Consider the following 14,441-nt stretch of genomic DNA (forward strand, 5'->3'; position numbering starts at 1 on the left):
CTGTGTTTATTTGCAGACAAGTATAAATAACAGGTAGACAGGAGTAGTGGTAATTACCAGGTGCAGGCTGATGCAGGAAATAATATAAATGTCCAGAAACAAGTAGGTACACAGCTAATGCAGGGAAGCAGGCAGGGCCACCTTAACTACTTTATGGGCCCCCCGGGCAATGCAGTGTACCGGGCCCCTAAAAAAAAATACAATTATATATATATATATATATATATATATATATATATATATATATATATATATATATATATATATATATATATATATATAGTGTGTGTGTGTGTGTGTGTAAAAAATATATATATATGCATGAAAAAAAAAGTGATTATATATATAATCACTTTTTTTTTACATGCATATACACACATATATATATATATATATATATATATATATATATATATATATATATATATATATATATTAATATAGATAGGGGCCCCCTTAACTTACCTTAAGTCCGATCCTCTTCTGTTTTCCGCGCCGCTGAGTCTCTTCTGCCCTCTTCCGTGCTGTGGTTGCAGTGAATGCTGGGTGTGACATCACGCCCAGCATTCACTGCGAGCACAGCATGGAAGAGGGGACCAGGGAGGGAGCCGGATCACCGCTGATGTGACCGCAAGGTAAGTATTTAAAAAATAAAAAAAATAATTTTTTTTCTTTTTTTTAGGATTCGGACGGGCCCCCCTTGCCTGCAGGGCCCCCGGGCACCTGCCCATCGTGCCCAATGGAAGAGACGGCCCTGGAAGCAGGGGTATGAACAGATTCCAGGCAGCATGAACCAGAGGAGCAAGGCAGGAGGAAGAATCCACAGGTAACACAGGATATGACATCAGAATAGGACAACAATAACCAGCCATGTGTGCTGGGGAGGAACAGGTATATGTATGGGAAATGAGGACACATCCAGGTGCATGGGATGATTGGAAAACGGGTTAACCCCTAATGCAACATAAAAGGCACAATAGCAGCACCTCTGGTGATCAGAGGTACTGCTGCAATATATGAAAAGAAACACACAAAATGAACAAATAGTAAAGTTCAAATGTCCAGGAGGCAGGGACTGCCAGGCAAAGCAGTATACTGTAAACAGATCGTTACATTTTGGCAAGGTACAAAGTTACTCGCTTGTTTTGCTTGCTCTCCAAAATAACATGTATTTATTTATTTATCATAGTGGTCCTTCCATCTGTTAAAATGGCATATTAGTATAAAACTTGAATCTACAGCAAATTTAGGAGAACATTGAACTCTAAATTCCATGTTGTTCTTATTGTTAATAGTCCTTTGTATATTGTCACTATCTGTGGTCATTTTACTTTGTTTGAACTGAAAGCAATCAAATTAATTTTTGAAATAACAATTCTAGTTTATGCCAAACAGAACAATCTGCCATTTTAAGGAAGAGGGACATTTTACACTGATACAAAGTTTCACAAAAGAACATTGACCCTAATCTACATAACAAATAAACAATAACCTTTTGACATTTTTCTCCATTATTCTCACATCACAAAAGAGTACTTCTTTGTATAAAGGCCTTTTGTCATGGTGCTCAAGGGGGATGGTAAGCTGTTGGTATCTTACTTTTACTTGAAGCTATCGCACCATGTATTATTATTGTTGATAAAAAGAAATTCGAAAGATGCTACAACACAGTAGAATTTTAATATTACTCTATAACACTTGTATTAGAGTCCATTAACACATGTATTAAAAATATGCATTTTAAAACATATGCCTTAGTTATATGGGTAAACATTAGCATGTTATAACTAAAGCGCATAAGGCAATGCAATGCAATCAACCACACAGATATTTCAGCCCCTGTCCTTGTAAAAGTGTACTGTGGGGTAATAAATCTAGGACTTAATTCACACGGTTGCATCACATGTACAAGGTCTCTTAAGCATCCTACCCAGTTGCTGCGATTTTACCACTTGAGCTATACTGTTAACATAACAATTTCATGACTTATATTATTTGTTACAGTGGTAGACTCTAAACTATCTGTATACTTACTAAAGAAAATCATGATAGTCCTCATATGTGCACACCTTGTCGCCAAATCACTGGTTCTACTTGCCTTACTAGCTAATATTTAAGGTTTGTGCTTCGGTTTTCAAATAACATTATCCTTATAAGGGTTCACTTTTGTCCAACCTCTTCAATTTCAATAGAAGCCACCACAAGCACTCTGGTGGGGACCCTGCCTGGGATTCTTATCTTTACCTGATCTCGAACTGCAATAAAAAATGAAGGAGCAAAGAACTTCTAGCACCTGAGTATCACAGCTACCCATAGTATTTTGTACTATGGACAGGATGAGAGATCTTTCTGCAATGAGAACCGCTGCTAGAAGCTGGTTACTGAGTAAGAAGATAACCCCAACCATCCAGACCTGTGTATTGAGACGTACATGGGGTGTTCCGGCAACGGACCTGTTATACACTGCGTTAAAAAAAGTTTTCTACATTACTTCCCTCCCTCCCCTCTGCAACTTCAATGTTTTACTCTGACTTCACAAAAGAAAAAGAACTTAATTATGACGTTCTCTGCTGGACACATTAAAACCATTAACACCATAGACATTTACAATTAGCACTTGAAATAAACATAAATTTTATTTTAAGTGAATAACAAGTCAGCAGGAAGTGTCTCACCATCAAATGTACAGTGTACACCAGTTAGCAAATCTCTCTGTAGCTTAAACTGAATGTTAATGGCTTGTTCAATAACAGTAATATTTCTAGAATTGGGACTTTCACAACTAAGGGCCTGATGTAGAGTCAGACGCAAGTCCAACTGAACAGTGCAAAATGCACTTTTAATTAAAGATTCATCCCGGTTTGCATTCAGACTGAGACGGATCTTCCTCGTGCACCTCTCTGCTCTTAGAGAGGTGGAACAGGGAAGGTAATGAGCGAGTCTAGCAATCTAAAGGCGTGTTCACGCTCTTTACATGCTTTGCTAAGTTGAAAGCAGCCGCAGATATGTCTCTAGGAGACGTATCTTTTGCGGGTGCTTTCTGCTAGCGAACAAACCTTGCATTATTAAGAAGAGAATTTAAAAAATTATTAATTTAAAAAAAAAAAAAGACGCGCACTCCCTCCTAAACAGCACAACTAACCCTTGTGCTGTTTGGGGAGGGCGAAGCACAATTTCTTTTTATTTATTTTTTTAACATTAATTTATTTATTCAGTAATTTGCTTTACAGGGCAGCTGTAACTGATACACTGTATCATGCACGCCGGCCCATAAGGCAGATAAAGAGGTGTGCTTGTGCGATTTGCATCGTATTCTGAGGTGCCCAGATCTAATGATACATTTGACTTGGAATACTGTGTAGATTACGGGATGCAATTTACACTTACAAGTTAAGTGTAAACTGCGTCCTACTCTACAGCAGGCCCTAAATCGAAGAAGTTGGGAGGTATGTTATCACACTAGTGCTCAAGTCACTGCTTCCCATAAAACCAGCACACCCATCTGCTGCTGCTTTTAGCAAAAATGATTTAAAATGTTATTTAAAGCTGTACTCCCAAATAATCCTGGGAGACATTTGTGTAAATTGGCTGCAGAGGAGTGTTTGAGCTTGAGGGCCAATAAAAAGCTGCAGACACTGTAATTGAGTCTCCTTACTAGTCCATGCTGACATCACCTCTTACCTACCCTCTGCACTGCCACATTGCCCCGGTGTTCTGCAAGGGATGTAAGAAGAACCACATAGTACTGAGAAACATAGCTACATGCAGCAGTCCCCGTGAACCCAATGAGGGCTGCCCTGAGTAAGGTGATTTTCCCTATCTGGGAGTACAGTTTAAGAAATAATAATAGACGATCATTTGATATCTTCATTAAATGATGCCATCTTGAACTATGCAACATACAAACAGCAATTTCACATTTCCAACATAAAAACAAATCTATATGTGTATTTAATCATTACTTTCTTGGTAAACCAATACAGTAAACTATTGTTTAAAATGCTGGAAACTTGGCAACATGCCAGCGTCACCACATACTATAACACATTTTAGCTACTATAACTCATTTTAGCCACAGACCTTCTCAATGTTCATAAATATTTTTACATGAGGATTGTTATTATTTAAAAAGTACCAATTAAATATTTATGTGCTTTACTACAAGGTTACAACCACAGCAAATCATAATGCTGAAAATAAATGGTTGGACTGGCAGATTGGTTCAAATAGAACAACTACCCATCCTAGAAATCACAATAAATGAAAATACCGTAATCTGTGTCAAATATTCCAAGCTCAAGAATCATTTATTTCACGATATATTTATAAAGCTTATTTAAATCAGAATATCTAAATAGAAGTTTATTACATCTGAGTTATTCTTCGCTGTGCTACATTCCAAACCTGCAGATAACTAAGAAAATATTGATAAGAACAATTATTAAGAACAACAGTGATTTAGAAACATTCATAAGAGGAAACAATATGTCAGGAGTTGTAGCAATCCACTGTTATTACTTAAACTAGAAGCCATCTCTTGTATCATTTCATACACTAGGGCGCGTTTATTCAGGTGTAAAATGTGAACTATCATTGACCATGGCAACTAATCAGCAACTTGCTTTCATTGTCTAAGTTGCACTAAAACTGCTGATTGGTTGCTGTGGTTTAAATGCACATTTTGCACCTAAATGTAGGGGGAATTCAATTGGACGCGTTACTGTAAAAAGTAACGCGGCCTGCGCACTATTAACGTTATTAAGGTAATAGTGCTCTTAAATATCGTTATTACGGTAGTTTCAAGGCTAGCTTTTTGCTCGCAGCGAAAGCCGAGTTAAATTTAATAACGGTAATATGTTTAGCGCAGCGATACTCTAGGGTGAATTGAATTCCCCCCGTATTGTTAATAATCTGTATCCATATTTAAAGGGCCTGATTCATTAAGGAAAATAAGGCAAAAAATTAGTACGTTTTCTCCTGGACAAAACCACGTTACAATGCAAGGGGTACAAATTAGTTTATTATTTTGCACATAAGATAAATACTGGCTGTTTTTTCATGTAGCACACAAATACTTGGTAGCTTTTTAGTTTTGCATTGAACTTTAAAGTTGATCTAGGATATGCGTTACCCCAAACATTTTCAATTTACCTCTACCTTCAATGCAACATGATTTTGCCAAGGTGCAAATTTACTCCTTTTGTTTGCTTTACTGTCCTTAATGAACCAGGCTCAATATGTTTATTTCCATAGCAAAAGTAATGCTTGGTTAAATTTCCTAATTAATTTTGGAACTCACCTCTACTTAAAGCTTCATTACCCAATATAAGAAAACTTTTCAGTCCACAACTTTAAAATGACAGCAGATTGGAGGTAGCAGCAATTGCGGCTTCTGACTTGTCCTGCTGGTCTCACGTCTCCTCCACTGAGTCATACAGCGCAGCTTTTTGACCAGGGCTGTGAGACGGACCAGAGAACCTCTACAAACATGGCTGCACAGAGATGTCTTTAGGGGCTCTGGTTAGTGGCGGTGAAGGTGAATTTTTCACCCTACCTGGAAGTGCTGCTTAAAGAGACACTGAATTTGAAATACATGTTGCCTTACATAAAGCAGCTACTTATAACATTCACAAATATATTGTTCCATTGAGAGATTCCGAATTTCCTGGATTTTCTGCTATAGAAAAAGGATGGCTACAATGTCATTCAACTGGTGTTTGCTTTGAATAGGAAGAAACCGCTCCCATGATCAGAGGCATGAGTGGACCCAGATCTATGTTCCCTTTATTGGGCACCTCATCCCCTTTACAAGAGGGGAAACTTACACCACAAATGTAGAGTGTATCAAATTTTCTATAGAGCAAATTCATCTTCATGAGAGATTATTAGATTTACACAATTTGAGAAGAAAGTTCAGAGACCTTCTAGGACTCTTTATAGTTTGAAAGATTCAGAAAGGTTTATGGTTAGGCTAGATTGAGGTTAAGGATAGTTCTAAGGTTAAAACTTAATTTAGGTTCAAACTGAGGACTTGGGCTAATGTTAAGTTATTGAAAGGTATAGTATTAAGATTGTAAGGTTGTGGCTAGTATTTAGTTGTTTAGTTTTTAGTTGTTTATTTAAATTTTGGCTCTTCAACTTTAAGATAGTTTCTAGGCACACTGAGCTGCTGAGCTGTTGCACCAAAGCACTTTATGCCTGCTACTCCTTTGGCAGATCTTGGCACTTGACAAAAATGGCGGCATGGTGATGCCATTAGTGTCTTTATACACCTTTTCTACTCAGTTCATGGTGCAAATAGTATCATGAAGTCATACCTGCCTCTCACTCTCCCTTCTTTTTATACTTGTCCTTCCAAAGGGCTAATGAAAACAGTTAAGTACGCTTTAAATATTCCTATTAATTTGAAAATACCAAATAATTAGAAACGAGTGGTAAGATTTGCTTCTATTACTCAGAAAAAGAAGAAATATATTGTGTACCTCGCAAAATTTAAACTTGTGAATGTTTCCTGCAAGAAAAATTTCCAGAAAAATCTTTAAAACCTAAGACTGGAAATTGGGGATAATTAGCAACTATGAGATAATGCATGTACTATTCTTAGTTTATTGCAATCGTCACCATTATTTGTGAAATGCTGTTCTCTCATTTACTTCAATCCAATAATTATCTTTCCACTCAGTATCTCTTGAGAATTTATTGTTTATAACTTATGTTGCAGTGTCCATGAGATAAGATCTATTTCAGGGCTGTGCATGTTTGTAACAGATTTATAAATTATAAATAAGATATTAGCTATGTTTTTCTCTGGATCAATAAACTGAGTGTCACTTTAAAAGGAATTTTACACACAAACAATTGCTTATATCTAACACATTCTCATGCCATCCCTCACCATGCACACCCTTCAATTTGTATACTTCTAAATAACTTTTAGTGCTCTCAGGGGCACATTCAAATTTATATCTTCAGTTCTGGCAAACTCCTTGTACTCTTTTACAAATATATTTCGGAATATTCTTAATAGCTTTATATACAACAGTTTGCATTGAAGGGATTGAGAAGATTAAGGCCCCTTACCCTTTGTTATCAAAAAAACATGGTTTTACTTGTATTGTATAACTCTAGTAAAAGCATGGAAACAGGCGTAAGAATGGAGCCCACTGTTTCCAATGACATCCTACCCACTAGCATTTAGATTTGCTACTGAAGCATTTGAGCTGACGCACCATTTTTTCCTATGTTGTCTGCTCCAATTATTTGCGTTCAATGCAAGTGAATGCATTGGGATCAAGAGTGTCCTCACTACTGCAAACACAAGAGCACGTTAAGCCACATTTATCATGCAGTGTCACTGGCATTTATCATAATATAGTTGGGTAAGGACCCTTTTAGGGTCTTGTTACCCCTCTACCTTGAATATTGGTTGGGCCCACAAAATGGCTGATTACATTGTGTGTAGGCCACGGGTACACTTTAAAAAGTAATGCTGCTAATAAACAACTGTACAATGGAAGCTCTATATTAAATTTGCACTTTGAGTGCCACATTGTTCTCTGTAAACTATTAAAAATATAAGACTTACCATACAGTCACTACACTTCATAGACTACCAGGTGAGTATAATCATGCTGTCAATTGAGGAAGGGCCAACATACTAAAGACTTGATTTTGCCTCACATATGCTGGTCTGATTACAATAAGCAATTTGTGGGGTTAGAAATTGCAAAGATCAATTTTAACACACATCCCTAAATTAATATTGTCGGTCAAAAGAGATGCGACTAATATAATTGACTGCACATACTTCTATTAACTGTCTCAGTAGCAATTTCAATGAAAAATCTCAAAACAGGTTATGGACCTCATTTAAGAGTCGGACGCAAAGTCCGATTAAGAAATGTAGGAGTGGGAGTGTGCCGCAGCTTGGTAGGGTATTACGAGTGGCAAGCAACCCCAGTTGCATCCCACTCTTAATACCCTATCGAGCTGCGAGCAGTTCCTGCAGCTAGCTAACGCTTGCACCACCTAATTCCTGCCGCACAGCTTTAGCCCTGTTTTGACATGTGTTGCATCTGCGCCTCACTGTGACTAGGATTTATTTACATGGTCACGCCTTCACAATTCCCCGTTCCTCCCATTCTCTCGTTGTGAGTCGTAAGCTGTCCCAAGTGTTAATTGCGTTCAAGATGCAGGCGGATTTTGGGCTTTCTGCACGTGCGTGGCAGTGTTTTTTTGTTGGATGCGCCTAAAACGGACTTTGCATCCGACTCTAAATGAGGTCCTATATGTCAAGGATTCATCGCTGATTAATCTGTGTGTAACATAAAATAATTGATTTGTGTGATTGTCTACTGTTTTTGTTGCATAGCTGTGGTCAGAAGGCTTCCTCAAGTCTCACAAATGAAAAGCAATAGCTCCCCCACTTATCCTTGCACATGCTAGAAAGCATAATAAACCAAATGTCTTATTTTAAAGCTTAAGACTGCAATCTAAATTTGGAATGTGGAAGTAAATATATTTAATGATGACAAATACAGGCAAAAGATTTGTAAGTCAGCAGGAAAACCACATACATTTATTTTGAGCTATGTTGGTAACACAAGAACAAAGAAAGAACTGGTAATGTGGCATATTTAAGGGGAAAACACACAGCATCATAAAACTGCCTTCATCATATACTAATTTGTTTTTCTTTAACATAAAACCCAAGAGAACTGGCTTGCTGAGTCTGGAGCTCATTTTTTTTAACAACTCCCTATAGACAAACTGAAGCAGGTGCTGTGAGTTTGAACTCCCACCCACTCTCCTATCAAATGCTTGAGCCTCTCCCTACATTAAGCACATGTTCCAACTACAAGTTCACCCCATTATTGCAGTGTGTTATTGCATTGACAAATGCTATATATATATATATATATATATATATATATATATATATATATATATATATAGATATATATATATAGATATATATCTATATATATCTATATATATCTATATATATATATATATACATCTATATATATCTATATATATATATATATATATATATATAAATAGATATATAGATAGATATATAGCTAGATATATATATATATATATATATATATATATATATATATTATATATATACACACACATAATGCCTGCAATGATACGAGAACTTCAAGATGTTATGAAAAAAGCTTTTCAATATGTGGAGTTTGGCTTAAGTATAAACAATTTCAAATAATTCTGATAGGAATTTTATACAAATTAACGAATTCTAACTATAGAAAGTTAAACGTAACAGATCCAGATGTCTCATTAAAGACTGCATAATGTATACCAATGTTTTTCTTTTTTTAATCAGTATAGCCCTATTTTGGCACAGATGCCCTTTTCCTGAAAAAGCAGGAGGATTGAGGGGAACGGAAAAGCCATCTGCCTGCCCTATAAATCAGGTCTGAAAAGTCCTAAAACATTGTTAGAAACACAAGAGTAAATGAATGCATTGTTATGCAAGGGCATCTACTTATGGGGAGTGAGCATAAGGTCAGAGCTGTTGTGAAAGACAGCATATAAAATCCTTTATGTGCAAGCCAACGGCTTGTCACTTTGTTTCATTCATTCTCTTATATTCTGAACCAGTCTTGCCTAATGAAAACTGATATTTATCATATATATATATATATATATATATATATATATATATATATATATATATATATATATATATCTATATATATATATATCTATATATATATATATATATCTATACATATATATATATATATCTATATATATATATAGATATATATATATCTATATATATATATATATAGATATATATATATATATATATTATATATATATATATATATATATCTATACATACATATACACACACACACACTGGTGTGCATTACAATCAATACACTATGGTACTATATATATATATATATATATATATATATATATATATATATATTTTTATATACATATATATATATATATTTATTTATTTATTTTTTATATATATAATACCCATCTTCACTGAGTTTTCACTTTTTGTTTATGATATGCGTTTTTGTAGTTAAACACACAGTTCATTATTTGTAATCATTTTGCATACACCTCTCATTTGAAGAGATAGGAGAGGCAGTAGCGTTTCAGGCAATAATCATAATCTTTATTATTGTTCAGATAAGTAGGGTACAGAGGCGGGGGGGGAGTTGAGTGAGCTGAGGTAATGATGGCTCTGCCCCAGCACACTCCCATGGAGGTGAGCCGGAGGACAGTGGCTCTATCAGTAAGGAGGCTGGAGAGAAGGATAGAACGTCGCCCTGGGAATAAACATTTTCCCGCCCATAGAGATGGCGTCTGATTGGACCGGGAGCTCGGAACACACCGTGCGCGCGCTCAGCCTCCACCCTGAGGGCGCGCAGCCGTAGCTTTCTCCTATGGCAGACACCAGCAGCAACAAAAGCAATGCAGCTACAACCATGTCTCTACTTATAGCACTGTGTAATATACATGTGAAACATGTCAACTGTCTTCTTTTCAATTAAATTATCACTAAAATATGCGTTCACGTCATTTACAACGATGCCTGACCGCACTAACGTTGCACTGTATGCTATTTACCACAGCACTGCACTGTTACTGCTCACAACTATAGCATATCGTGCACAGACGACCAAGTGCTGCAAGGAGGACAAAATCCTGCTCCCATTCAAGCTTGAAACCTAAGATTCGTATCCAACGTCAGTAAACCATAAACTTCACTGGGATACACCATTATAAAGTGCTGCACACTGATTCATTGAATCCTATATAAATGTATCGCATTGTGTACACAACAGCCAAGCCAATGATCTACACAGATCACAGCTTCCTATAGCCTGCCAGTCGATAGAGTGAATCATAAACAGGGTTTATGATTAAATAATTTAGAGAAAAACACAACATCTGTGTGTGTGTGTCCACTCCTTACCACAGCACTGCACTGTTGCAATGTGTTTGGATAAGTACAGAATGGTTATGGCATTTCAGATGAACGCTTATTGCATAAACAAGTGCAAATGTATACTGGGAGCAGAACCATCGTATTTATTTTTTTTTGCAATCAAAGATAGGATGTATATGGATGCTGATGAACTTCACATTTCATTTTGAGTTCCCCATCTGGTTTAATAAAAGCACCTTGTAACAAGCTATCATACAGCAGCTACACTGCTATAAAACAGTGTATAGAAAAGGCATCAATTAAGCAAGATGACCACGATATGTGACATGACACCATCTAGCCAAATTATATATAAGAGTGTAGTTTAATCTGGCATAATCTGACACACATACATCTAATGCACTCCTCAGCCATCAAATCTGCTTGCAAACAAATATATGTTGATGTATGAGAAGGGAGGGGGTTAACCCCATCCTCAGCCTCTCCTTTCTTGTTAGCTGGGTACCATTACAATTTCCTAACCACAAACTTCGCATTCCTCAACCATGCAGTAAAACCCATTCTTAAAACAGAGATGAAGTTATGTGTTGCCACAGAAAAAAAACATTATAGGTTACTATTTATGGCATATCCGACTGCGATCTTTAATTTAAAAACCACATCACATAGACAAGCTCTGATTTATTTTCCAAGATGAAATTGTAAAGGACATGGATTTAAAAGCCACTCATCCAAGAAAGTGGTACCAAAAAAAAAAAAAAAAAAATAGGACACCATTCAAAGTTCCCTTCATCAACATATTTAGGTTGCATTTAACCAACCATGGTAATGAAGATCTCCCCCCTCCTTTCTGCACATCGTTTTGCACAGTAAATAAATACATCACTATCCAGGTCATCACATACAAAATGATGATTGCATGTGCAATGAAATCCGTTACAAAACTGTTATGTTTAACAATAACAGATGAAACCAATGTATAATATTTGTGCTGCATAGACTGGCATTAATCAGCTCCGTACGTTTAACCACGATGTAAATTACACCCTATCCACAGTGAAGGGCTTGGATCTGTGTTAAAACAAAAGAGCTATGCAGTCCAATTCCCTCATCGCTTACCCCAGATCGGTGATATAACAATTGAATAAGAAAATAGGGGAAAAATGGGCTTTGTAAATCCCCCCTAATGCACAGCTATTCATTAAAAGACCGAAGGGCATCAAAAGAAAGCACAAAGAACAACAACAATACAAAAAAAACCACTAGCATCCCTATGCAAGACTTGAACATCCTTTGATTTGCATAGAAAAAAAAATCAGCAAAAAGGAAAAGGACAAAACATAATAAAATACCTGCAGCTCCCAGGAAATATAAAGTCCAGATGAGATCCTTAGTTTGCAGCATTGTAAGCCTGCAGACCGAGGAATTTCTCCTGCTGCTCCTATTTGTTAAAATGGGTCCAAAGATGAACATAGGCGTTTAAGATCCCCCTTGTTGAAAATGCTGTAATGGTGCAATGGTGTGGCTGGGGTCTTGATGGTTTTTTTTGCAGATTGGGAGAATGTTGCAAGGAATTCTTTTTTGGAGTGGATTGCCAGCTGCTCTGTAAGCTATGTGCAGGCACTGATCAGAGAATGAGTGACAGTCTGAGCCTCAGCACACCCCCAGCAAGCAGACCTGATCAATGCGCCCAGCCAGAAATTCCAAGTTGGTGTCTGGATGCGAGAGAGAGAGAGAGAGAGACCAACACCAGTATCCCTCCGCAGCCTCTGTACAAATATGACTGAGCATCCACCAAGCTAAAGGAGAGAGAGAGGGGGAGAGAGGCAAAGATAAGCGAGCAGATGCAGCTGCTTGAAAAAAATGGCATGGATTTACCAAGCATACTTACACCCTTTTGTATAAAAGAAGCAAATGCTGTTGTAATGTTTGATACACGTAATGAAAAGAGGCTTCAGAAAATAAAACGAGTTTTAACTTTGGTTCCATGATAATGAATTAAATGAATGTTAAACTGATTTTTTTTATTGAACTGTCAGTTTTATTATGACAAACTGATTATGCTTAAGTAGAGGTCATTGATTTTTTTCTATAATGTAGCACTATTCACAAACCTTTTGCTGGCAGTTTTTTGTTTTCAGTTATTGCAAGCATGCACTTGTTATCTGTTTATATGAAAGCATCACATTATCTAAAATTAATTGTATGAGTTAGATTAGATATTTATGAGCTAACTTAATGTAAGTCTGTAAAGTCTGAAGTGAAATAAGGACGCATTGGAGTTTTTAGATGTTATAAGATCACTTATCTATTCTTTTTTATGTTATAAAAAGTTATAAAAAAAATAAGGTGTAAATTCAAAAATAATTAAATTGTGCATGTTGAGGATCATTTCGCTCAGTGCAAATGTGCAAATCTTATTTAGCATTGTTGCACCTGCATATGTTTGTTTCACATAATTAATAATGTAATTTTTCTGCATGGACATTGTGCTTTGTGATCTATAACTTTAGTGTCCACAACATTGTAAAACTAAAATTTTCATGTGCTTACATGCACATATGGGCCACGCCCTCACCTCTTCAGTGGGTGCCTCTGCTATGGGGCACAGAGGTGAGGGTGCCCAGCAATGGCAGGTCACCATCATCATCATCAACATTTATTTATATAGCGCCACTTATTCTACAGCGCTGTACAGAGAATTCATTCACGTCAGTCCTTGGCCCATTGGAGTCTAAATTCCCTAACACAGACAGAGAGAGACTAGGGTCAATTTTGATAGCAGCCAATTAGCCTACTAGTATGTTTTTGGAGTGTGGGAGGAAACCGGAGCACCTGGAGGAAACCCATGCAAACACAGGGAGAACATACAAACTCCACACAGATAAGGCCATGGTCGGGAATTGAACTCATGACCCCAGCGCTGTGAGGCAGAAGTGATAACCACTTAGTCACCGTGCTGCCCCTAAGATTCCAGCACTTTTCTACTGAGCATGCGCTGGGGCTGGACCATGCACAGTGAAGCCCCAAAGGGATGGCCAAAAGAGCAGAGCAGGGGCCCAGGTAGGTGGAACAGAATAGCCAGGCCCTCTCCCATATGTTACTATGGGACCCAGCCATACGTCGTTACTCCCCTGACCTCAACCTTTATTAATTTACCCTTTTCACGATTTCTCTCAATGTATTGCTTATTCAACCATCATTAAAGCATTAATACGTTATGCCATGGCTTTTTTTCTGCTGAAATGCCGCATTCATGCACTGTTTTTTAGTGTTCCCACTTGAACATTAGGGAAGGGGTGACATTGATACATGATGATGATAGATGCATGATGATAGATACATTGTCCCCCTTTCCCTAATCACATTTTAAAGCGGGAGGTGGGCAATGCATTTTGTCAACGGGAGGAGATTCTTCTCTGCTCTGCACTGTCAATCACCCCAAAGCAGAGGAGAATCATGCCTCAAGCTTCCTTGTGTGGGAAATCTG

The 14,441-nt window shown here is 37.1% G+C and overlaps 1 protein-coding gene across 7 annotated transcripts in view; it reads right to left on the bottom strand.

Moving 5' to 3' along the window:
- NCAM1 (neural cell adhesion molecule 1) overlaps positions 1–12,718 on the bottom strand; it is a 268,171-nt gene extending 255,453 nt beyond the window's left edge. For 2 of the 7 annotated variants that reach the window (XM_075191349.1, XM_075191348.1), the window contains exon 1: positions 12,304–12,718. In XM_075191349.1, the coding sequence (XP_075047450.1) occupies positions 12,304–12,424 (121 nt within the window). In that variant the 5' untranslated portion in view covers positions 12,425–12,718. The remainder of the gene's footprint in view (positions 1–12,303) is intronic. The other 5 variants (XM_075191350.1, XM_075191351.1, XM_075191352.1 and 2 more) reach the window with 5 other exon arrangements.
- Positions 12,719–14,441: the final 1,723 nt, after the last annotated feature.

Source organism: Mixophyes fleayi, chromosome 11, assembly GCF_038048845.1.
Source record: "Mixophyes fleayi isolate aMixFle1 chromosome 11, aMixFle1.hap1, whole genome shotgun sequence".
NCBI lineage: Eukaryota > Metazoa > Chordata > Amphibia > Anura > Limnodynastidae > Mixophyes > Mixophyes fleayi.